General features: G+C 31.3%; 1 protein-coding gene across 1 annotated transcript; it reads left to right on the top strand.

Annotated features, from left to right (window-relative positions):
• Window positions 1-27,799, top strand: LOC139977363 (uncharacterized). Its single transcript, XM_071986662.1, has 35 exons — window positions 1-75; window positions 344-410; window positions 2,554-2,865; window positions 3,239-3,574; window positions 3,796-3,882; window positions 3,972-4,005; window positions 4,466-4,493; window positions 6,512-6,565; window positions 7,027-7,080; window positions 7,448-7,510; window positions 8,065-8,127; window positions 8,730-8,792; window positions 9,344-9,406; window positions 10,786-10,848; window positions 11,396-11,458; window positions 11,697-11,759; window positions 12,378-12,431; window positions 12,787-12,834; window positions 13,368-13,421; window positions 13,948-14,001; window positions 14,525-14,578; window positions 15,868-15,921; window positions 16,195-16,248; window positions 16,773-16,826; window positions 17,348-17,401; window positions 17,675-17,728; window positions 18,253-18,306; window positions 18,826-18,879; window positions 19,153-19,206; window positions 19,731-19,784; window positions 20,304-20,357; window positions 20,882-20,935; window positions 21,455-21,508; window positions 23,243-23,286; window positions 23,875-27,799. The coding sequence occupies exons 1-34, from the start codon at window positions 16-18 to the stop codon at window positions 23,258-23,260; spliced, it is 2,403 nt and encodes an 800-aa protein (XP_071842763.1). The 5' UTR covers window positions 1-15; the 3' UTR covers window positions 23,261-23,286; window positions 23,875-27,799.
• Window positions 27,800-27,998: the final 199 nt, after the last annotated feature.

A 27,998-nucleotide genomic window follows, 5' to 3' on the forward strand; every position in this document is an offset into this window, starting at 1 on the left:
TACCCGCAAAGGAAGATGCGAAGTCGCTCATCAACACATGCGATTATTATACATGAAGGATGCATAAATACATTGGTAATTATATCACCTAATTCTTCACGATATCTTACATTCTCTACTCAGATTTCTAACTCAGACTATACACGCATCCAACTATCAAGGCAGTTGCTACTCAATCTATGCAGACCTCAAAAAAGGATCAATCTAATGATGATTAATCGAACGAAGCTGTAGCCTTGGGTTGTGTTTACACCGCATTAAGCGAACGAGGCAGTAGGCTTGCTTGTGTTTACACCACTGTTGTATTTGTATGGCATTTAACTTATATGTTTTTCCATTGCAGCACGCCAACACGATGGACCTCTTTGGCATTTCTTTCATTTTGGTCAGCTGCCTTTCAAGTCTGTGTGGTAAGCAGTTGATTCCTTCAAATATAACATCATGTGAATGTGAAAATGTTTCTCAGTCGCTCCATAGGGTTGAATGCTTAGCATTTATTTCATTTTGTTTCATTTTATATATTTTTTTAGTTCGATCATTATTAACTTGGCAAATACGTATATAGGATAATATCACGGATATTAATCGACTGATTAAACCGATTCACACTGAGATTACAGTAACTACCGTAAATCTTAAAGTTTTTTGCCCCCTAAAGACTAGACCGTGATGATAAATCGGTAGCATGTGTTATGAAGATAACAGTAAGAACGGATGATATATGCAGTCTCAACAAATGCATTAATTTCATTTCAGTAGTTTTTAAACAAAATCTAAAAGAAATATACGCAGCAAAATCGTAGATACACTACCCTATGCAGTAAATTCAGTTAAGATTAGGATGGATGTACCAGGAGCTTTATTGATATACTAAAAAAGGTGTCCCCCAGTGGAGATGTTTGTAACCAAAAAAAAAAAGAAGCTCCCTCAAGATTTAGTAACAAATTTCTACAAAACTGGATAATTCTGATATATTTCCAGAACAATGTCAACATTTCTTCTTGTTATATTTTTTACCCAATGTTTTGTGTTAAATCTTATATATTGCTCCCATGAATATCACGTTGGACTTTAGACCCTAGACAATACAATAAGGACTCTAGACCCTAGACAATACAATAACGTATCGGTTTCTATAGGAAAAATGAGTGTGAAGAAAAACTGTACATTTGAATGGACTTACGTCAATTCAGATGTTCTCGCATTACAAGAATGTGATACTACATTAAGCACATCAGACGAATAAACCCAGCCTAATCTATATGTGAAAAGAAAATTAATGAAACATTGTGCTTGGTTGTGACAATACAAAATGCTAACTTCATATTTTGATGACAATTTAGGCTCGTTTCAATGAATTACAAACTCGTTTCTTAATTTGTTTTACTACCAAATCAAATAGAACACTGTGCAAAAAAATATCAACAGCAATGAGGGAAGTGAAACTAACCCCCCCCCCACCAAAAAAAAAACAAAAAAACAGAGGGTCTTGTCGAAGAATTAAAAAAAAATGAAGAAGTGAGAAGTACATAGAAAAAACAATAAATAGGAATTAGGGAAAGTAAACAAAGCAAAACAAAAAGTATGAAAATAATACGAATCCCGAAACAATACCCCACCTACCATCACAAACCCTACCCCCGATCAACCCGAGCTACCCCCAGCCCTACCCACGATCAACCCGAGAACCCCCTTCTTCCCCTAAAGGTACAAACTGATAGAGCATTGAAGTAGAAATCTATACAAATTTGCATGTAGTTTAATAACACCCCTAGAGTTTAGGGTATTAACGAGAAGAAATTTAGCCACGTTTGTAGATGCTACGATGGACAAACTTGGAAGTTGAACATGTCAACCTGTTTTTGTCTAATTTTTCAAGTTCGACCATCTTCCCTCAGTTTTAAGATATGCGATTTGTTAATCGGAATGTAAACTGTTCAAATCAAAACCTTCGACCTGATCCTTGAAATTGCGTCTGCCTCCCCTCCCCCTTATTCCAAATTGAAGAAATAACATCATTTTTAAGCAATATATTGCATAATACTTCACTATAGAACTAAGTTATTGTTTAAAAGTGCCTCAGACAGCATCATTTCATAAGAAGAGCTTTCCCAGATTCCCTCCTTAAAGAGGAGTTTACTGCAATAATCTAATGATCACCCAGCTTTCTTCATAAAATCGTTGATCCGCCGGTGATAGTGTGTAATATAATCACGCTGGTGATATCCCTTGTTTTGAACTGCACCCCTAAACCCCACCCTCGCCTAAGACCCTCAACTTCTGAATTCTTCAAAAAGGCTCTTCTAAGTACTATATTTCTATAGCTAATGATCCACGCTTCAATATACAGATCCTCTACACAGTGGTCTTTTCAGCAATATCACACTGCGTTTTCATATTACTTAGATTTGAGTTAAATAACTACTTGTTTTGGTATCCATGAAAGCAATGATGAATAAAAATTGTCGCATCATTCAGATTTAGCAGGGAAAATATTACATCTGAATCATGTATTCAAAAACCAAATAAAACTTGTACATACATTTAATCTAGTTCAACCAACTCTTGCAAACTGGCCAGTATTCTCCATCGAGAAAGGTGGAACAGCAGTGGTGCCGTGTGTACCAAAAGGCGATGAGACGGCTTACTTCTGGAGTAAAGGAGAAGATTTTGCAACTAGCCAGAGCGTAGCATCAAGAGTGCTTGGCATCCCTAGCTCTGATTCGGAGAAATATTTAGTGAATGAGGATGGTAGTCTCGTCATTTACAATGTTACCCAAGCAGAAGGGGGAAGATATCATTGCAGAATTGTATCAGAAAATACCAATTGTCGCGGGGCTGTGTCGATTGAGGTCACGGTGAATGGTAAGTAATGGTGTAAATCATGTGTACTGTGTACCACAGTACTGTAACTTTTAAGTAAATCATGCTTGGAAATATATGTACACAATGAACATCATATTATAATAATCCTGTAAATAAATCATCCCTTATTGTTACCCTGTGGGTTATGGGTTTGTATGAACTGACTGCTGGTTGCACGGAGAATGCTCACAAAGCAATGATTGGTAGTGTATATTTTTAAAGATTAATTTCGATTATTTATGGGCTCTAACTGGTTGTTACGTAAGTGTTGTGTGACACATTCAGTATTTGGTATTTTCGAAAATTGCAAACAAACCTTCCATCATTGATTTTCTGTTGCATTTGTTATGTTCTTACATATAATGTTTTTCAGATTTCACATTCGGAATCGAACAGTGTGGACTAAGTGAAAGTTGCACTCTTCGAGTGGAGCCCTCTAAGGAAACAAAATTAACTTGTACGGCAAAAGGTGGCCCATCATCGTTATCTTTGAAATGGTTTAATGGTTCGAAAGAGATTAATTCTGTATCTAGTGAGCCTCCCTTGAATGAAGAATCCAGTACAATATCAGAAACAATTACGGTGCCGAATGAGTTTGGATTACCTCTTACATGTGAAGCTGTTGCTAGTGAAGATGGACAAGCATGTGCAAGACTTGCCCATGTCAGACTTGACAAAACAGATACAGCTAAAGAACAAACAGATACAGGTAAACTAAGGGCGTATCTATCAATCCGTCAATCTCCTCCCTAGATCCATCCAGTCATATGTCTGTCTGCCCAACTGTTTATCCGGCCATGCACCGATTCATGCATCCAAACAACTGACTTTCTTTACTTGTTCGTATTTTAAGTTTATGTAATCGTGTATGGCATATGTTGTCTATTGATGGAAATGCAATGAGTCGATCGAACAATTTTTTTTCTACAGATAAGTCGTCAGCCAGGTGGATTATCCCGCTCGTTCTGCTTATAGTTGCAATCGTGATCATTGCTTTCCTACTGAAATATATATACGGTATGTAAAATAAACTACCAAAACTTACAAATAGCTTTCACGATTGTAATTTTTACTAATAAATTTGCATGTTATTTCTTTAATTTTAGCAAGAAACGACAAATATGCACAAAACAAAAAAAGGTAAGACTTCTGTTATAGCAAAGTTTTTTGCTACACAATATAAGTTCTCAATAACAACAATTCAACACAGTATTCAAATTGTTCTAGCGTTTTTAATTATACATGAAACATAATGTCATAAAGAAATTAAAATTTAAAGCAGTTTCGTTGGTGAGCAAATGCGATGGTATTATTCTATATAATGCATTAGTAAAATTAATGTGCTTTTTCAGTTTAAGAAGTTAGAAGCGTTTTAAATAACTTCATACTAGTATCAACATAAAGGATCGAATGTAGATGTTAAGCTTTCACTAGTTTAAGGCAACGCAGTCTGTGGTAGTTTTATTGTGTGAACGGTTAGAATATTATTACCATGTTTAGCAACGATGTCCCTATACTGATGGATAAACTGAATTACAGCTTTAGTGACTGATATGAATAAGTTAGCATTATTTTTTCTATTATTTATCTTCAACACCAGGACAAGTGAAAATGAAGGGCTACTTCAGGTTTGTTAAAACGTTTACCTAACATTAACAAGTTAAATGTTTTATGTCATGAATTCTGTAGCAATTTTTCTTCACAGAAACACATAACATAGTAGATAGCTCAACAGCTTTTAACCAAGATCATGTGAAGTTTACATTTATTTTCGAAACAAATCGCGTGACCTCACTTGACGTGATAACGTCATGATCACACGGTTTCAAGTTGATTGTTACCCCACTGGTGTTGTAATTGAATCAAATTATTTACATTTATTGAAATTTATTTACAGTATGTTAAGAGGTGGTGGTTGAGTACACATCAACATTTCACACCATATATTGGCCACAAGCGGACACACACATATGCCACGCCTATCTTTGGATGTCATAAACATCAGATAAAATCCATGAAAAGGAGATAAAGGAAACTCTACTAATATATGTTTCATTAACACATCACACATGAACCATTGACTCGTAATCCTTAACACAAACTTGTAATTATTGTTATTGTTACATACATGTGAATAAAGAATATCCTCAGCCTGGTTTGAATATACTATATAGTCACTTCCATTTCATTTAGTCTTCTCAACTTTTTGTTAAGCTTTGCTTAAAGTCATTTATAATATTGTCGTCTACCCCTATATCCCCTTTTGGACAATGGAGAGCTTACTTGAATCATATATATTACAATTATTACTTACAGTGAATTATTACTCAGTGAAGACAAGCTCTACTATATTCCTAATAACAGCCCAAACCACTATATTTCAGGTCACAGTACCATTCACCCATTGAGATTTCCGAGAAGTCTCAACAAGATTTCCTTTTCCGACAGACAGAATGGACAAACACTTCAGAGAATAGATTTGTTGGTAAAAGGCCAGAGCCTCTTAACTGCTGAACCAGCAGTGACTTTATAACAATTGGAAAACCTAAAATTGGAATAAAAGGATGAATTTACAAACTCCTATCCCATAAGTTGAGGATGTCCCTATATTTAAAGGGACTTTGTGACAATTACCTTCTTTCTTGAAGTTTAATCGTTAATTTTAAACTAAGTATTCCCCCCCCCCCAAAAAAAACATATCAATTTGCTGAAGTAAAACGATACCTGATAATCTATATATTAGTGCTACTCTAATATCTTGTTCAAAGTCATCAAGAGATTCATGCTAAGACCAATAAACAGTAACCGGAGGAACAAGAACTACCTGGAAACAAGTTTCAGACTTCTAGCATATTGCATAATTTTAATTTTGTATAGTTTGACCCCCAAAAATGCAAGAACTTACATCACACATGAGTGGCATATGCATTCTCGTAATAATATAATAGATTTTGAAAGTCTATGTTTTCTTTATATTCGTTCCTATAACTACGAATAGAAAACAGAAGAATTTCATCAAAATTTGACTGAAAAGGATGATGCACTGAAAATATTTACTTTTTAGTTATTCATGTTATGATTGCAAGAAGTAAACTTTAATGATTCACGATAAAGCAAATGACACATAATATCCCTCTTTTTTTTTCTTTCCTTTCGAAAAACAGAATTAATAATTCAATCGTTATTAATTGATTAAAAAGACAATTGAACTATAGAAGACGACCATGGATTTGAATATTCATCAGAATATTACAAGAAATGATTATGCTAGTTAGAAGAACATGGAACCAATTAAAATACAGATTTCTCCTTTGCTGATTTAGAAAACTTGAAAGTCTATTCCAGTAACGAAAGAGCCTAGAAAAAAAAAGATACATCTTAATCGGTATTTGAAATTAAAAGCTCAGGACTAAGTGGAAACAGTGTTAAAACACACATAACAGACTACTACATCACGTAGTTTAAATGCCACCCTATTATATCTCTAATATACTTATATATTTTCACAAGACTTTAAATTTAAACTTAGTACTCTTTGTATTAAAATTGAAGTTTTCTGTTAGCTTCGTACGTATTCTTGTAATACTAGCATATATGTTAAAAGTCTATATGTTTTCTTTGTATTCGTTCCTATAACTACGAGTAGACAACAACAGAAAAATTAATGAAACAATTGGCTGAAAAGGATGAAGCATTAAAGGTATTTACTTTTTAGTTATTTATTTTATGACTGCAAAAAGTAAACAAAAATTAATCACCTGAAAGCAAACGAGATATGATCTCCCTCTTCCTTGTATTTTTAAACAGATTTGATAATTCATTCGTTATGACAGTATGAAAATATAAAACTTGAAAATCTATTTCAGTAACGACAGGGTCTAGAGGAAAAAGATAGATCTTAAATTGAGAAATAAAAGCTCAGAACTAAGTGGAAACAGTGTTAAAACACACATAACAGACTACTACATCACGTAGTTTAAATGCCACCCTATTATATCTCTTATATACTTATATATTTTCACAAGACTTTCATTTTAAACTTAGTACTCTTTGTATTAAAATTGAAGTTTTCTGTTAGTTTCGTACGTATTCTTGTAATACTAGCATATATGTTAAAAGTCTATATGTTTTCTTTGTATTCGTTCCTATAACTACGAGTAGACAACAACAGAAAAATTAATGAAACAATTGGCTGAAAAGGATGAAGCATTAAAGGTATTTACTTTTTAGTTATTTATTTTATGACTGCAAAAAGTAAACAAAAATTAATCACCTGAAAGCAAACGAGATATGATCTCCCTCTTCCTTGTATTTTTAAACAGATTTGATAATTCAATCGTTATGACAGTATGAAAATATAAAACTTGAAAATCTATTTCAGTAACGAAAGGGTCTAGAGGAAAAAGATAGATCTTAAATTGAGAAATAAAAGCTTCGAACTAAGTGGAAACAGTGTTAAAACACACATAACTGACTACTACATCACGTAGTTTAAATGCCACCCTATTATATCTCTTATATATTTATATATTTTCACAAGACTTTAATTTTGTTCTGTATTTTCTCCTATGACCACGAGTAGAATGCAACAACAGAACTTACACAGGTTAAGGGCGATCTCGATGAGAAGACGACGAAACTAACGGTATTAAACTTTCATCGATTGAGTACTTTTTGGAAGTGCCACTGAAATGTCCAATTTTCTAAACCTTATTTACCAGGAATGTGCGAAAAAGGAATTTGAGTCTACACAGGCAAAACTTAGAACAGTTGACGGATTATTCAAATGTTTGTATCGATTATTTATCATTGTTGAAAGGAAAAAATTTACGACGAGGGAGATTTCAAAATCTATTCCATTAACGAAAGAATCCAGAGAATAAAGACTCATATTAAATTGGTATTTGAAAATTAAAAGCTCCGAATTAAGTAAAAACAGTGTTAAAACACACATAATACACGTACTTTAAATGCCACCCTAATAAATGTCATATATATTTATATATTTTCACAAGTAACACTTTTTGAAAGAAAGCAAATGAATGTGGTTAGATTAAAGATAATGCTTGACGTTATTTAAATTTTATTTTAGAGCAGCTTTGTCATAAAGATGTTTACATCAAAATATTTCTTGCAATAATGGAATATATGTTAAAAGTGTTCATCTTGTTCTGTATTTGTTCCTATGACTACGAGTAGAATACAACAGCGGATCTTACAAAAGTTAATGACGATCTGAAGAAGAAGACGATGGCATTATTGGTATAAACTTTCTTTTCATTACATTTTTTCAGTGAAATTGAAATGTTCAATTTTCTAAATCTTATTGACCAGGAATTGGCATATAGGAACTTGATCCTACAAAGGCAAAACTAAGAACAGTCGACAATTATTCACATGTTTGTTTTGATTATTTATCATTGTTGAAAGGAAACAATTGAAAATAAATTTCCCCTTTGCTGATGAGGGAAGTTGAAATATATTCCATTAACGAAAGAGTCCAGAGAAAAAAACACCCGTATTAATTGGTATTTGAAAATTAGAAGTTCCGAATTGAGTGGAAACCGTGTTAAAACACATACAAGACTACAACATCACGTATTTAAAATGTCACCCTAATATATATTATATATATATATTTATTTATTTTTACAAATGAGACTTTTGAAAGAAAGCAAATGAATGTGGTTAGATTAAAAGACAATGCTTGGCGTTATTAAAATTTCTTTTACAACAGCTCTATCATGAAGATGTATTTATTATTGCAATTTGTGTGTATCGCTTCCAAATAATTCTTGCAATTATGGAATATATGTTGAATGTTTTCATCTTTGTTCTGTATTGTTTCCTATGACCACGAGTAGAATGCAACAACAGAACTTACACAGGTTAAGGTCGATCTGGATGAGAAGACGACAAAACTAACGGTATAGGTTTTCTAATAATTCCTTTAAAGAATGCAAAGTGTACACAAAAATGAATCAAGCAGACGCAAATGACACATCATTACCTTCATTCTTGAATGTTAATCGTTAATTATAAACTTAGTATTACTTGTAATAAAATTGAAACTCTCTGTCAGTTTCGTATGTTTTCTTGTAATAATAGAACATATGTTGAAAGCCTATATGTTTTCTAATTATTCGTTCCTATAACTACGAGTAGGAAACAGAAGAAGAATTTAACACGGTTAAGAGTGAATTGACTGCAAAGGAAGAAACCCTAATACCTAATATATCTGATATATATATATTTATAAATGTTCACTAATAAGACTTTTTGAAAGAAAGCAAATGAATATGGTAAGATGAAAGACAATGCTTGACTTAACTGAAATTTCTTTTACAACAGCTCTATCAGGAAGATGTATACATTATTGCAATTTGTGTGTATCGCTTCCAAATAATTCTTGCAATTATGGAATATATGTTGAATGTTTTCATCTTTGTTCTGTATTTTTTCCTATGAACACGAGTAGAATGCAACAACAGAACTTACACAGGTTAAGGGCGATCTGGATGAGAAGACGACAAAACTAACGGTATAAGTTTTCTAATAATTCATTTAAAGAATGCAAGAAGTACACAAAAATAAATCAAGCAGACGCAAATGACACATCATTACCTCCTTTCTTGAAATTTAATCGTTAATTATAAACGTAGTATTCTTTGTAATAAAATTGAAAATTTCTGTCAGTTTCGTATGTTTTCTTGTAATAATAGAATATATGTTGAAAGCCTTTATGTTTTCTAATTATTCGTGCCTATAACTACGAGTAGGAAACAGAAGAAGAATTAAACACGGTTAAGAGTGAAATGACTGCAAAGGAAGAAACCCTAATACCTAATATATCTTATATATATATTTATAAATGTTCACTAATAAGACTTTTTGAAAGAAAAAAAAATGAATATGTAAGATAAAAGACAACGCTTGACTTAACTGAAATATCTTTAACAACAGCTCTGTCATGAAGATGTATACATTATTGCAATTTGTATGTACCGCTGTGAATATTCATCAGAATAACAATAACAGATAAGGCTCATTAGAAAAACGTTAACAATTATCATTGTACGTATTTGTAAATGTGTGTGACATATGGCATTAGATACATGAGCCCACTCGAGAACTCAAATTTGAAGCTTATTGAAATGATAAATATTGCATTAGGAACACAGTAGTTAGGGCAAAACATACATATTTTTTAAATATGAACAAAAAGAAATGCTAGTGTATGAGTGTATTGCGTTTTTTTTATTAAACGACAAACTATCGTTTATTTGAGTAGTATTCATTCCCCATCTTTCAAATAATTTCATATCAACATTCGTCGGTTGAGTACATTTTTTCAGTGAAATTGAAATGTTCAATTTTCTAAATCTTATTGACCAGGAATTGGCATATAGGAACTTGATCCTACAAAGGCAAAACTAAGACAAGTCGACAATTATTCCCATATTTGTTTCGATTATTTATCATTGTTGAAAGGAAACAATTGAACATGAATTTCCCCTTTGCTGATGAGGGAAGTTGAAAAATATTCCATTAACGAAAGAGTCCAGATAAAAAAAGACCCGTCTTAAATTGGTATTTGAAAATTAGAAGCTCCGATTGAGTGGAAACCGTGTTAAAACACATACAAGATTACAACATCACATATTTAAAATGACACCCTAATATATATTATATATATATATTTATAAATGTTCACAAATAAGATTTTTTGAAAGAAAGCAAATGAATGTGGTTAGATTAAAAGACAATGCTTGATGTTATTAAACTTTCTTTTACAACAGCTCTGTCATGAAGATTGCAATTGCAATTTGTGTGTATCGCTTCCAAATAATTCTTGCAATTATGGAATATATGTTGAATGTTTTCATCTTTGTTCTGTATTTTTCCTATAACCACGAGTAGAATGCAACAACAGAACTTACACAGGTTAAGGGCGATCTGGATGAGAAGACGACAAAACTAATGGTATAAATTTTCTAACAATTCATTTAAAGAATGCAAGAAGTACACAAAAATGAATCAAGCAGACGCAAATGACACATCATTACCTTCATTCTTGAAATTTAATCGTTAATTATAAACTTAGTATTCATTGTAATAAAATTGAAACTTTCTGTCAGTTTCGTATGTTTTCATGTTATAATAGAATATATGTTGAAAGCCTATATGTTTTCTAATTATTCGTTCCTTTTACCTCGAGTAGGAAACAGTAGAAGAATTTAACACGGTTAAGAGTGAATTGACTGCAAAGGAAGAAACCCTAATACCTAATATATCTTATATATATTTATAAATGTTCACTAATAAGATTTTTTGAAAGAAAGCAAATGAATGTGGTTAGATTAAAAGACAATGCTTGATGTTATTAAACTTTCTTTTCAACAGCTCTGTCATGAAGATGTATACATTATTGCAATTTGTGTGTATCGCTTCCAAATAATTCTTGCAATTATGGAATATATGTTGAATGTTTTCATCTTTGTTCTGTATTTTTTCCTATGACCACGAGTAGAATGCAACAACAGAACTTACACAGGTTAAGGTCGATCTGGATGAGAAGACGACAAAACTAATGGTATAAATTTTCTAATAGTTCATTTAAAGAATGCAAGAAGTACACATAAATGAATCAAGCAGACGCAAATGACACATCGTTTCCTTCATTCTTGAATGTTAATCGTTAATTAGAAACTAAGTATTTTTTGTATCAAAATTGAAGGTTTCTGTCAGTTTCCTATGTATTCTTGTAATGATATGATATATTGTAAAAATCTATATGTTTTCTATGTATTCGTTCCTATAACTACGAGTAGCAAAAAGAACAAGAAATTAACAAGGTTAAGACAGAATTTACCGCAAAGGAAGAAGAACTAAAGGTATGAATATTTTAGTGATTAATTTATATGATTGCAAGAAGTAAACTTAAATGAATCACGAGAAAACAAGCGACACACGATCTCCCTCTTATTTTTTAAACAGAATTGTTAATTCGATTGTTATGATTGCTAGAAGTAAACTAAATGAATCACGAGAAAGCAAATGACACATGATCTCCTTTTTTTGTATTTTAAAACAAAAATGATATTTCAATCGTTATAACTTGATTATAAGGACAATTGAACTATGGAAGACGACGATGGATTTGAATATATATCAAAATAATTCAAAAATGATCATGCTATCTAGAAAAACATGAACAATCATCATTAAACGTAATTCCAAATGTTTTTCGCATGTATTTTAGATAAATAAACACACTTAATAATTCAATTGTAAAGCTAATTGCGAGAATAAATATTGAATCACATAAACAATAGTAAGACGTCAAAATAAATCATTGGGTTACATATGAATACAAAGTTATGTCATAGCTTGAATGTATTGCGTTTTGTAATATTCAACGTAAAACCAATGGCATGTGCTTTCTTTAAATAATATAATACATGTTGAAAGTCAATATGTTTTTTTGTATTCGTTCGTATAACTACGAGTAGACAGCAACAGAAGAATTTCAACGAAAATTGACTGGCAAGGATGATGCAGTAAAGGTATTTACGTTTTAGTACTTCATGTTATGATTGCTAGAAGTAGTCTTAAATGAATCACGACACAACAAATGACACATGATCTCCCTCTTTCTTGTATTTTAAAAACAGGGTTGATAATTCAATCGCTATTACTTGATTATAAGGACAGTTGAACTATAAAACACGACGATGGACTTGAATATTCATAAAAAATATTTCAAAAATGATCATGAAAACAAAGTAATGTCATAGTTTGAATGCATTGCATTTTGTTTTATTCAAAGTTAAACCAACGGCAAGTGCATTCTTGAAATATCATAATACATGTGGAAAGTCAATATGTCTTCTTTGTATTCGTCCCTATAACTACGAGTAGACAGCAACAGAAGAATTTCAACGAAAATTGACTGGCAAGGATGATGCGGTAAAGGTATTTACGTTTAGTTCTTCATGTAATGATTGCAAGAAGTAAACTAAAATGAATCAATAGAAAGCATATGACACATGATCTCACTCTTTCTTGTATTTTAAAAACAGAATTGATAATTCACTCGTTATAAGTTGATTATAAGGACAATTGAACTATAGAAGACAACGATGTGTATGTATATTCATCAAAATAATTCAAAAGTGATGATGCTAATTAGAAGAACATGAACAATTATCAATGAGACGTATCTTAAAATGTTAGTGGCATATATTTTAGATAAATGAACACACTTAATAATTCAATTTTTTAAGCTTATTGCGAGAATATATATTGAATCAAGTAAACAATAGTAAGGCCTAGAATACATCATTTTGTTACATATTAATACAAAGTAATGCCATAGTCTGAATGTATTGCGTTTTGTTTTATTCAACGTTAAACCGATGGCATGTGTATTCTTGAAATAATATACTACATGTTGAAAGTCAATATGTCTTCTTTGTATTCGTTCCTATAACTACGAGTAGACAGCAACAGAAGAATTGCAAAAAAAATTGACTGAAAAGGATGATGCAGTAAAGGTATTTACGTTTTAGTACTTCATGTTATGATTGTAAGAAGTAAACTAAATGAATCACGAGAAAGCAAATGACACATGATCTCCCTCTTTTTTTGTATTTTAAAACAAAAATGATATTTCAATCGTTATAACTTGGTTATAAGGACAATTGAACTATAGAAGACGACGATGGATTTGAATATATATCAAAATAATTCAAAAATGATCATGCTATCTAGAAGAACATGAACAATCATCATTAAATGTAATTCCAAATGTTTTTCGCATGTTTTTTAGATAAATAAACACACTTAATAATTCAATTGTAAAGCTAATTGCGAGAATAAATATTGAATCAAATAAACAATAGTAAGGTCTAAAAATACATCATTTTGTTACATATGAAAACAAAGTAATGTCATAGTTTGAATGCATTGCATTTTGTTTTATTCAAAGTTAAACCAACGGCAAGTGCATTCTTGAAATATCATAATACATGTGGAAAGTCAATATGTCTTCTTTGTATTCGTCCCTATAACTACGAGTAGACAGCAACAGAAGAATTTCAACGAAAATTGACTGGCAAGGATGATGCAGTAAAGGTATTTACGTTTTAGTACTTCATGTTATGATTGCTAGAAGTAGACTTAAATGAATCAATAGAAAGCATTGCCACATGATCTCCCTCTTTCTTGTATTTTAAAAACAAATGGATAATTCAATCGTTTTAAGTTGATTATAAGGACAATTGAGCTATAGAAGAAAACGATGTATATGTATATTCATCAAAATAATTCAAAAGTGATGATGCTAATTAGAAGAACATGAACAATTATCAAATATACGTAATTTAAAATGTTAGTGGCATATATTTTAGATAAATGAACACACTTAATAATTCAATTTTTAAGCTTTTTGCAAGAAAAATATTGAATCAAATAAATATGGTAAGGCCTAAAATACATAATTTTGTTACATATGAATACAAAGTTATGTCATAGCTTGAATGTATTGCGTTTTGTTATATTCAACGTAAAACCAATGGCATGTGCTTTCTTGAAATAATATTATACACGTTGAAAATCAACATGTTTTCTTTGTATTCGTTCCTATCACTACTATTAGAGAGCAACAGAAGAATTTCAAGAAAAATTGACCGAAAAGGATGATGTAGTAAAGGTATTTACGTTTTAGTTCTTCATGTTATGATTGCAAGAAGTAAACTTAAATAAATCACGACAAAGTAAATGACACATGATCTCCGCCTTTCTGTTTTTTAAAAGAAAACTCAGATTTCAATCGTTATAACTTGGACAATTGAGCTATAGAAGACGACGATGGATTAAAATATTCATCAAAATAATTCACAAATGATGATGATAATTAGAAGAACATGAACAATTATCATTAGGCGTATTTCCAAATGTTTGTGGCATATATTTAAGATATATTAACACACTTAATAATTCAATTTTTAAGCTAATTGCGAGAATAAATATTAAATCAAATAAACAATAGTAAAGCCTAAAAAGACATATTCATCAAATAATTCAAAAATGATCATGCTAATTAGAAGAACATGAACAATTATCATTAGACGTATTTCTAAATGTTTTAGTCATATATTTTAGATAAATGAACACATTTAATAATTCAATGGTTAAGCTAATTGCAAGGATATATATTGAGTCAAATAAACGATAGTAAAGCCTTAAAATACTTCATTTTGTTACATATGAATACAAAGTAATGCCATAGTCTGGATTTATTGCGTTTTGTTTTATTCAACGTTAAACCAATGACATGTGCATTCTTGAAATAATATAATACAAATTGATTGAAAGTCAATATGTTTTCTTTGTATTCGTTCCTATAACTACGAATAGACAGCAACAGAAGAATTTAATCGAAAAATGACCGAAAAGGATGATGCACTAAATGTGTTTACGTTTAGTTCTTCATATAATGATTGTAAGAAGTAGACTTAAATGAATCACGAGAAAGCAATTGACACATGATATCCCTCTTTGTTGTTTAAAAAAAAACACCTCATATTTCAATCGTTATTATTTGATTATAAGGATAATTGAACTATAAAAGAACACGATGGATTTGAATATTCATCATAATAATTCATAAATGATCATGTTATTTAGAAGAACATGAACAATCATCATTAAACGTAATTCCAAATGATTTTTGCATATATTTTAGATAAATGAACACACTTAAATATTCAATTGTTAAGTGAATTGCGAGAATAAATATTGAATCAAATAAACAATAGTAAAGCGTAAAAATACATCTTTTGTTACATATGAATACAAAGTAATGCCATAGTTTGAAGGTATTGCGTTTTGTTCTATTCGACGTTAAACCAATGGCATGTGTATTCTTGAAATAATATAATACATATTGATTGAAAGTCAATATGTCTTCTTTGTATTCGTCTTTATACTTACGAGTAGACAGCAGCAGAAGAATTGAAACAAACATTGACTGAAAAGGATGATGCAGTAAAGGTATTTACGGTTTAGTTCTTCATGTTATGATTGTTAGAAGTTAACTCAAATGAATCAAGAGAAGGTAAATGACACATGAGCTCCTTCTTTCTTGTATGTTAAAATCAGAATTGATATTTCAATCGTTATAACTTGATTATAAGGTATAGTCTGAATGTATTACGTTTTGTTTTATTCAACGTTAAACCAATGGCATGCGCATTCTTGAAATTATATAATACATGTTGAAAGTCAACATGTTTTCTTTGTATATGTTCCTATAACTACGAGTAGACAGCAACAGAAGAATTTCAAGGAAAATTGACCGAAAAGGATGATGCAGTAAAGGTATTTACGTTATAGTTCTTCATGTTATTATTGCAAAAGGTAACCTTAAATGAATCACGAGAAAGTTAATGACACATGATCTCCGTCTTTCTTGTATTTTGAAAAGAGAATTGATAATTCAATCGTTATAACTTGATTATAAGGACAATTGAACTATAAAAGACGACGATGGATTTGAATATTCATCAAAATAATTCAAAAATGATCATGCCTATTAGAAGAACATGAAAAATTATCATTAGACTTATTTCCAAATGTTTGTGGCATATATTTTAGATAAATGAACACATTTAATAATTCAATTGTTAAGCTAATTGCGAGAATAAATAATGAATCAAATAAACAATAGTAAAGCCTTAAAATACATCTGATTGTTACATGTTATTACGTAATGCCATAGTCTGTATGTATTGCGTTTTGTTTTATTCAACGTTAAACCATTGGCATGTGCATTCTTTAAATAATATAATTCATGTTGAAAGTCATTATGTCTTCTTTGTATTCGTTCCTATAACTACGAGTAGACAGCAACAGAAGAATTGAAACAAACATTGACTGAAAAGGATGATGCCGTAAAGGTATTTACGTTAAGTTCTTCATGTTAGAATTGTAAGAAGTAGCCTTAAATGAATCACGAGAAAGCAAATGACACATGATATCCGTCTTTTTTGTATTTTAAAATCAGAATTGATATTTCAATCGTTATAACTTGGACAATTGAACTATAGAAAACGACGGTGGATTTAAATATTCATCAAAATAATTCCAAATGATGATGATAATTAGAAGAACATGAACACTTATCATTACATGTATTTCCAAATGTTTGTGGCATATATTTTAGATAAATGAACACACTTATAAATTCAATTGTTAAGCTAATTGCGAGAATAAATATCGAACCAAATAAACGATAGTAAAGCCTAAAAAACATCATTTTTTTTACATATGAATACAAAGTAATGCCATAGTCTGAATGTATTAAATTTTGTTTTTTTCAACGTTAAACCAATGGCATGTGCATTCTTGAAATAATATAATACATATTGATTGAAAGTCAATATGTCTTCTTTGTATTCGTCTTTATACTTACGAGTAGACAGCAGCAGAAGAATTGAAACAAACATTGACTGAAAAGGATGATGCAGTAAAGGTATTTACGTTTTAGTTCTTCATGTTATGATTGCAAGAAGTTAACTCAAATGAATCAAGAGAAGGTAAATGACACATGAGCTCCTTCTTTCTTGTATGTTAAAATCAGAATTGATATTTCAATCGTTATAACTTGATTATAAGGTATAGTCTGAATGTATTACGTTTTGTTTTATTCAACGTTAAACCAATGGCATGCGCATTCTTGAAATTATATAATACATGTTGAAAGTCAACATGTTTTCTTTGTATATGTTCCTATAACTACGAGTAGACAGCAACAGAAGAATTTCAAGGAAAATTGACCGAAAAGGATGATGCAGTAAAGGTATTTACGTTATAGTTCTTCATGTTATTATTGCAAAAGGTAACCTTAAATGAATCACGAGAAAGTTAATGACACATGATCTCCGTCTTTCTTGTATTTTGAAAAGAGAATTGATAATTCAATCGTTATAACTTGATTATAAGGACAATTGAACTATAAAAGACGACGATGGATTTGAATATTCATCAAAATAATTCAAAAATGATCATGCCTATTAGAAGAACATGAAAAATTATCATTAGACTTATTTCCAAATGTTTGTGGCATATATTTTAGATAAATGAACACATTTAATAATTCAATTGTTAAGCTAATTGCGAGAATAAATAATGAATCAAATAAACAATAGTAAAGCCTTAAAATACATCTGATTGTTACATATTATTACGTAATGCCATAGTCTGTATGTATTGCGTTTTGTTTTATTCAACGTTAAACCAATGGCATGTGCATTCTTTAAATAATATAATTCATGTTGAAAGTCATTATGTCTCCTTTGTATTCGTTACTATAACTACGAGTAGACAGCAACAGAAGAATTGAAAGAAACATTGACTGAAAAGGATGGTGCAGTAAAGGTATTTACGTTTAGTTCTTCATGTTATGATTGTAAGAAGTAGACTTAAATGAATCACGAGAAAGCAAAGGACACATGATCTCCGTCTTTTTTGTATTTTAAAATCAGAATTGATATTTCAATCGTTATAACTTGGACAATTGAACTATAGAAAACGACGGTGGATTTAAATATTCATCAAAATAACTCCAAAATGATGATGATAATTAGAAGAACATGAACAATTATCATTAGATGTATTTCCAAATGTTTGTGGCATATATTTTAGATAAATGAGCACACTTATAAATTCAATTGTTAAGCTAATTGCGAGAATAAATATCGAACCAAATAAACGATAGTAAAGCCTAAAAAAACATTTTTTTACATATGAATACAAAGTAATGCCATAGTCTGAATGTATTAAATTTTGTTTTATTCAACGTTAAACCAATGGCATGTGCATTCTTGAAATAATATAATACATATTGATTGAAAGTAAATATGTCTTCTTTGTATTCGTTCCTATAATTACGAGTAGACAGCAGCAGAAGAATTGAAACAAACATTGACTGAAAAGGATGATGCAGTAAAGGTATTTACGTTTTAGTTCTTCATGTTATGATTGCAAGAAGTTAACTCAAATGAATCAAGAGAAGGTAAATGACACATGAGCTCCTTCTTTCTTGTATGTTAAAATCAGAATTGATATTTCAATCGTTATAACTTGATTATAAGGTATAGTCTGAATGTATTACGTTTTGTTTTATTCAACGTTAAACCAATGGCATGCGCATTCTTGAAATTACATAATACATGTTGAAAGTCAACATGTTTTCTTTGTATATGTTCCTATAACTACGAGTAGACAGCAACAGAAGAATTTCAAGGAAAATTGACCGAAAAGGATGATGCAGTAAAGGTATTTACGTTATAGTTCTTCATGTTATTATTGCAAAAGGTAACCTTAAATGAATCACGAGAAAGTTAATGACACATGATCTCCGTCTTTCTTGTATTTTGAAAAGAGAATTGATAATTCAATCGTTATAACTTGATTATAAGGACAATTGAACTATAAAAGACGACGATGGATTTGAATATTCATCAAAATAATTCAAAAATGATCATGCCTATTAGAAGAACATGAAAAATTATCATTAGACTTATTTCCAAATGTTTGTGGCATATATTTTAGATAAATGAACACATTTAATAATTCAATTGTTAAGCTAATTGCGAGAATAAATAATGAATCAAATAAACAATAGTAAAGCCTTAAAATACATCTGATTGTTACATATTATTACGTAATGCCATAGTCTGTATGTATTGCGTTTTGTTTTATTCAACGTTAAACCAATGGCATGTGCATTCTTTAAATAATATAATTCATGTTGAAAGTCATTATGTCTCCTTTGTATTCGTTACTATAACTACGAGTAGACAGCAACAGAAGAATTGAAAGAAACATTGACTGAAAAGGATGGTGCAGTAAAGGTATTTACGTTTAGTTCTTCATGTTATGATTGTAAGAAGTAGACTTAAATGAATCACGAGAAAGCAAAGGACACATGATCTCCGTCTTTTTTGTATTTTAAAATCAGAATTGATATTTCAATCGTTATAACTTGGACAATTGAACTATAGAAAACGACGGTGGATTTAAATATTCATCAAAATAACTCCAAAATGATGATGATAATTAGAAGAACATGAACAATTATCATTAGATGTATTTCCAAATGTTTGTGGCATATATTTTAGATAAATGAGCACACTTATAAATTCAATTGTTAAGCTAATTGCGAGAATAAATATCGAACCAAATAAACGATAGTAAAGCCTAAAAAAACATTTTTTTACATATGAATACAAAGTAATGCCATAGTCTGAATGTATTAAATTTTGTTTTATTCAACGTTAAACCAATGGCATGTGCATTCTTGAAATAATATAATACATATTGATTGAAAGTAAATATGTCTTCTTTGTATTCGTTCCTATAATTACGAGTAGACAGCAGCAGAAGAATTGAAACAAACATTGACTGAAAAGGATGATGCAGTAAAGGTATTTACGTTATAGTTCTTCATGTTATTATTGCAAAAGGTAACCTTAAATGAATCACGAGAAAGTTAATGACACATGATCTCCGTCTTTCTTGTATTTTGAAAAGAGAATTGATAATTCAATCGTTATAACTTGATTATAAGGACAATTGAACTATAAAAGACGACGATGGATTTGAATATTCATCAAAATAATTCAAAAATGATCATGCCTATTAGAAGAACATGAAAAATTATCATTAGACTTATTTCCAAATGTTTGTGGCATATATTTTAGATAAATGAACACATTTAATAATTCAATTGTTAAGCTAATTGCGAGAATAAATAATGAATCAAATAAACAATAGTAAAGCCTTAAAATACATCTGATTGTTACATATTATTACGTAATACCATAGTCTGTATGTATTGCGTTTTGTTTTATTCAACGTTAAACCAATGGCATGTGCATTCTTTAAATAATATAATTCATGTTGAAAGTCATTATGTCTCCTTTGTATTCGTTACTATAACTACGAGTAGACAGCAACAGAAGAATTGAAAGAAACATTGACTGAAAAGGATGGTGCAGTAAAGGTATTTACGTTTAGTTCTTCATGTTATGATTGTAAGAAGTAGACTTAAATGAATCACGAGAAAGCAAAGGACACATGATCTCCGTCTTTTTTGTATTTTAAAATCAGAATTGATATTTCAATCGTTATAACTTGGACAATTGAACTATAGAAAACGACGGTGGATTTAAATATTCATCAAAATAACTCCAAAATGATGATGATAATTAGAAGAACATGAACAATTATCATTAGATGTATTTCCAAATGTTTGTGGCATATATTTTAGATAAATGAGCACACTTATAAATTCAATTGTTAAGCTAATTGCGAGAATAAATATCGAACCAAATAAACGATAGTAAAGCCTAAAAAAACATTTTTTTACATATGAATACAAAGTAATGCCATAGTCTGAATGTATTAAATTTTGTTTTATTCAACGTTAAACCAATGGCATGTGCATTCTTGAAATAATATAATACATATTGATTGAAAGTAAATATGTCTTCTTTGTATTCGTTCCTATAATTACGAGTAGACAGCAGCAGAAGAATTGAAACAAACATTGACTGAAAAGGATGATGCAGTAAAGGTATTTACGTTTTAGTTCTTCATGTTATGATTGCAAGAAGTAAACTTAAAGAATCACGAGAAAGCAAATGACACATGATCTCCCTCTTCCTTGTATTTTTAAAATAGAATTGATATATCAATCGTTATAAATTGATTATGAGGACAATTGAACTATGGAAGACGACGATAGATTTAAATATTTTTCAGAATAATACAAAAATGATTATGATAATTAGAAGAACAAAGAAACTATTGAAAATAGACCCCTCCTTTGCTGATAAAGGAAACTTGAAAATCTATTCCATTTACGGAAGCGCCCAGAAAAAATATAATCATCTTCATCCCGTCTTAAATTGGTATTTGATAATTTAAAGCTCCGAATGAATTGGAAACAGTATTAATATACACAAATATCTCATTAAATAAACAATCGTAATGACTAAAATGACATAATTGTTTTACATATGAAAACAAAGTAACGCATGATGGTATTGTTTATAAAGATTTGAACGTGCAGATTGAGCAGACTAGAAACATTATCCTAAATTGTTGATGACGTAGTTTGTTCATAAACACCTAGAATCCAATTAATCTAGTTAGAATTATGATACAAATATTTAGTAGCATTACAGCGTAAAATTCTCTGTGTAATCACGATTAAAAAGATTACGTAACGAAACACAGTTGTAGGTTCTTTGATATCCAGATAAATCCAGATATATCAAGATAAATAAATTGATTGGCGTACATATCTGTTAAAATTAAATGTAAGAATAAGTTTTTCGAAAATCGTTTTCACAAATTAACAATACATATAATTTTAACCAGATATATATTAGTGCTTGAATACTTATAACGAATTTTAAAGACATTACATAAATAGGGCAGGCGACGAAGTCTTAAGCGGATGTGTTCATTTCAAATATGAATTAAGAAAGGACAATGTATTTTAAGTGAAGATAGAAAACATAGTGTAATACCCTCCATAACTAAGATGTCGTTAAAATATGTCAAAACGATGAAGTAATACTGTCCTTAACACAGAGATACACAATAAATATGTTCACCGAAAAAGCTTTAAAATAAATATTTTAAGTAGTTTAAGTCAATGGAAACAAGAATTCGTTTCAAACATACATTCGGGAAAGGGCAACAGTGATAAGACTTTAAAACAGAATGTTAATATAGTTTAATGTAAGACAGCAAACCCTCGAGGTACAGACATTGAATCGTCTCAGTGCATTGCCCGTAACTGATTGGGATCACCTGTAGTTGAGTATCTACTTATTCGTGACTATTTTAATTTCTACTTTTATAAAGGGCGTGGAGGGCGTTGTGGTCAAGTGGTTAAGGCAGTGGACTGGTGATCTAAGGATTACAGGTTCGAGCCCTGGCCAGATCATTGCGTTGTGTCCTTGGGCAAGGCACTTTATCTCCATTGCCTCACTTCACCCAGGTGTATAAATGGGGACTTGCGAGGTAACTTGTAAATATAGTTGCGTGCGCCGGTTTCTGGCTGCACCCTATGGGAAGTCCCCCGGGGGACACGTGGTTGTGGTGCACTGTGGTGCCCCAGGAGAGATTGATTGAATTGCGCACACTTTGGTGTGTGGGTGTGACAAGTTACCAATGACCAAGGCTAAAAGCGCCTTTGAACAATTTATGTTGACTTTGGCGCTATATAAATGTCTTCTGATTGATTGATTGATTGATTGAAAGCGCATTGAATAAATACCCTTTTGAACAATTACAGGACGATGCAGAAGGATAACAAGAACGGACTCAACCAAAGTAAAGGTATTGTATAAAACCAAGTTCACAACTTGCAAATGATTACATGATGTATTACATTTCTTTAAAATAAGACGTATAAGTACGATGTACTGTTAGTGAATTATATCAGTCACTTGATATACTATATTACAATGTTTTTAGTGTGGACATATTAAATCTCAACTCTATGTAGAAACGATTTATTCTATACTAGTAAACGTTATTTGGAGCATTATAAGAAAAATGCATCCATGATTGTTTTCAGTGTATGGATGAGTACATGATAGGTTATGGGGTGATATATTGATTAGATGGGTGCGTGAGTGAGAACATACAGGCCATGATTGAGTTATTTTTGTTTTTGTAACACGAACCACCAAGACAATGAAATATGAAGTTCATTATAGCTTGCTTCGTTTAACACACAACACACGATTTAGCTTAACTTGAGAAAATGCTACTAACATCTATTGCAATGTAAATGAAGAACAGATAGTCAGTTGATCACTTGCTTAAAAGTTTAAATAAGAATGAATTCCTCGTAATGACCCAACGTGGCCGCGTACCCTTTTTCAAACCACTTACAACTACTACTGGTTCTCTTTACTTCAGGTAAACTTTCTGGTCGCCCATGAATACGCCGTATATATGGTCAACGTTATGGAAACGAGATAGTCGAGCTATTCTAACTATATTCAATGTCACATGACAAGAGGTTACTGTTGCCTATCGATATGAGTTATTCGCTTGGCAAATGTAGGATGGACATCCTCGCATTTACGTCATCAATCTCCATGGACCTCTTTACCAGAAAAGTAAATTGCATAGCATCCATATCAGTTTCCCTAACCCAGTTTTAAATACATGACTTTTTCTTCTCTACGCTCCATCACTATCCTCTGACGTGCATCATTTTGTTTCAGTATCCATCCAAGCCAAGCACAGAGAGGTTTTCACCTATATTTTAATCCATCATTACATTTTTTTTCCATTTTCCGCGCCCACACAAAACACGTTTCCTCAACCGTCCTTCAGTTTACCTGTAGTTACAGTTGTTGTTGATGGACATTGTGTCTGTGCATTTTTACATTACTTTTGTAATCGTCTGTGAAGTTGAACACGAAGAGAGTTCGGCACAACCTTTGTCAATATATATTAACTTAAGAATTAATATGAATGATTTCATTGATTATAAGACTTGTTCTATGTAAAAAACAAGATCTGAAGAAATATAGTTTGGTGTGCAACTCGTTTTAGATGTGTATCGTAAAAACTCTGAGAAAACAGGGAACTCCAATACAGGAACAAATGAATCTTCGAATTTTGCTAAATTATAAGAATATCACAAAGAATAATGTTCCAATGATTGCCATACGGTTCATCTAAACTAGGTATTACCAATTTACTACATGTAATGATATGACAGATCCCATGTTATAATGTTAAGGGGCAAGAGCGCCATCGTAACTTTCTTACCGAACAACCTATAAAAGAGACCTAGAGGTTACTGCTAATTTTATTTAAAGTTAACTCGCTGGCTTTGCGTACTTATTTAGCAATACCAATCTGGTCAGCTTGAGCATTAACATTACACTACGTACCAATGGCTAATTATTAATCACATACAATCTGTCTTTTACACCTTTTTTTATTTCATTGCTTCATCATTTTCATATGCTTCTGCTTTATCAAATTTGTTGGATTAATATGAAACGAATCTACTAAAACCTATTTGAAGCAAAATGCCTTCTATTTCTCATCGTTTCTCCTTCGAAGTAGAGAAAGTCTCCAAGGCAATATCTTTTCTAAACAGATATGTTAAATTTTTCAGTGAGTACATTATTCACTAGCGTACTTGTCATGTAACATTAATGGCGTTGACATTATAAACTATACCAATGTAATCACGCATGTTTTGAAACATTATTATTCGTTTCATTGTAACTTTCTACCAACGTTGTCATATTTGACCACTTAACATAAACTAGATCAAACCTTACTTCAGTAATGCAATCTCGTAATGTAGCCTTCAAGCAATTACGATTAATACAGGAAAAGTTCAAACATGTTTCATATTATACGATACGAATATGTTTGCAACATGTGTATGGCTAAGATAATTATATTCAATCATTGTTTCAGAGTAAGATTGGTCTACATTGACCATTGTCCTTGCTATCAAGTATTACCAGACTCTCTCGTTTTAATTATCAACACTTCGTGGTTTACAATATTTCCGACATGGCAAACATAATATCATCTTTCTTGCCAAAACATATATGGAATGCTCGCTACTGAACAGTAATCTGATTATAAGCAATTGTGGAATCATTCAGACGTTGTAATGGAATAATATGGACCGCAAAGTGGTGTACGAAACCTTACCGAATCTTTTGCGGATTAATTATTGCAATAAAATTACACAATTACAACATTAAATTAAGAAACCTCGACAATGATTTATTTATCAATTATGCATAAATCATTCAAAAACATGGGATGAACTTTTTTATGACTATTGTAATGGTGTTATATTTTTGTCCTAACACGACAATATACAGTGTATATTAAATCAAGATAATTGATAATTTGGTACTTTGCACAAGAAGGTGGTACATTTAGTGTTCAAACGTAACAAAATAATAATCGAGCAACAGAAAATAAGCATTGCTTCCAAAAATTACACATGAACATGTTCCATCATATTATTAGCATAAGTGTTTTAATTTATGAATTATCGTTATGCAATTTTACTTTGCTTTGAAATCGTAAATATATCACAGAATTTCAACGTGAGATTAGGTTTGAGCCTTACAAGTAATGCTGCCACGCCCAGTATATTATTTGTACTGCCCATCATCTTTACATGTTCGAAAACTTAACGTATAGAATTTCTAGTTTTTCATGTAACTTGGTTAACAGTAACATGTTGGTTAAAGCAGAAACTGATACTTGTCAATATTTAGCCAATGACAAACGGATAGTATTCATGATACATGTTCCATTGGATGATAATTATCACATGTAACTACGTACGAGCGCTTAAGCTAGAATGGTGTAATTGGGGACTTTTATGAACATTCATGAACATTTATGAACTTTCATGATCTTCAAATCTTCAGTTGAACATCTTATTGGATATTTCTTTTCTGAGATAGAAATAAAGCAAAATTGTAGCGATTCATTCCATCAGAATAAACGGTTTAATATAGACATCATATTTTGTTTCAGCAAGCCATGGTGCCGTTATGCTTGTCAACATATTCTTTGGAGTTTAATAAATGAAATCTACCGTTTAAACTATATTTGTAATTCTTTCAGATGTGTTCAATTATTAAGTTTATAAGGAACATTTCAGCGAAATTGAATAAACAGTAAAAGTTACAGTTACATAATACTTATGTTAAAATATGTCCCTTCTGTGTAAGATTTTTGGTTTACAACGGTGATGAAAATATGCTTCATGACTGGAAAATATTCGTCATGTATCCACCTCTCTGAACATTTCCAACCACCTAATCCTCCCAACCCTCATACCCCTCCCACTCGTTTCACTCCTCCCACACATGAAATAGTAACCTCGTTTTAATTTTAATACTTTCTGCATTTATCTGACGCATTAGCAGTACATTTGACTTTATAATCGACGTCTATGTTTTCTGTAAAAGAAATTGAGGACAAACCCGTCTGCAAAAGTAACAGGAAGTAGACCAAATTTTAACATCGACTAAAGAAATGAACATCAAGAGCACTTTATGAACTTACAATGCAATAAATAAATGATTAACCGTTAGAAAAACTAAACAAAGTTGAAGCGCCCGTATGCACGACTGTTGAGTCAGACATAAACGTTTATTGTTCCGTACGTCATAAAATCCAACAGAAAAGTCACAAAGCTTGAAATACAACCGCATTTGAACTCAATCAAGTGGTCAGTCTAGCTCTAATAACTAATGCCTATTGCGTTTATTCCCATGCATGTCTCGTGGTTTGGGATTCAGGAGGAAACATTCTAGCCCAGCTTCACAGCGGTCCACAAACGGTACTTCCACACTGTGCAAACACAAATGGCAGTGTGTGCGCTTGAGCATACACACATTTCCTATTCGTAATACACATTCTAATGACATGGAGGGTAACAAGACAGCTCGGCCCCCAAAATTCACCCTAAGCGACGTCCATGCTCCAATTGAAATTTGCATGTGGATTATGTCCACAACGTCACTTCCTGTCTGGTGGATCAATCTTGAATCCATTCACTGATCCTTGCACTAATCCTTGGGAACGTACATGTATTCTTACGCAGTTCATAACGTGACTAAATAACGTTAGCAACGTGAATGTTAACGATCGGTTGAGAACGGTAATCTTAAAAAACTGGACGTAATCTCCCTCAGTGCAATAGCGCAGTTTGCTAAACAATTCATATTATAAAGAATATTCTGAGCACTTACAATATCTACGATAAGGCGCCGTGGTATTAGAAACAAACCGACTTGATTGATATAAATTAATAAGATAACGTACCGTAAGTAGACGTTTTTTATGAGTTTTTGTCAAAGAGTACCACTCTGAGCGTTACCCTCAGCTCCTTTACTACTAGCCTTAGCATTGGCTTAAGCTTACTCGTGCGAGAATATACTACTTCAAAGAACACCGCGTTTGAGTTGCGGTCACCAGCCTTCCGGAGACCGGAAAGCTCAACTCTTTGAAAAAAGGCCAGGTACACGATTGCT

This window comes from Apostichopus japonicus, chromosome 12 (assembly GCF_037975245.1).
Source record: "Apostichopus japonicus isolate 1M-3 chromosome 12, ASM3797524v1, whole genome shotgun sequence".
In the NCBI taxonomy this organism is placed as follows: Eukaryota; Metazoa; Echinodermata; class Holothuroidea; order Aspidochirotida; family Stichopodidae; genus Apostichopus; species Apostichopus japonicus.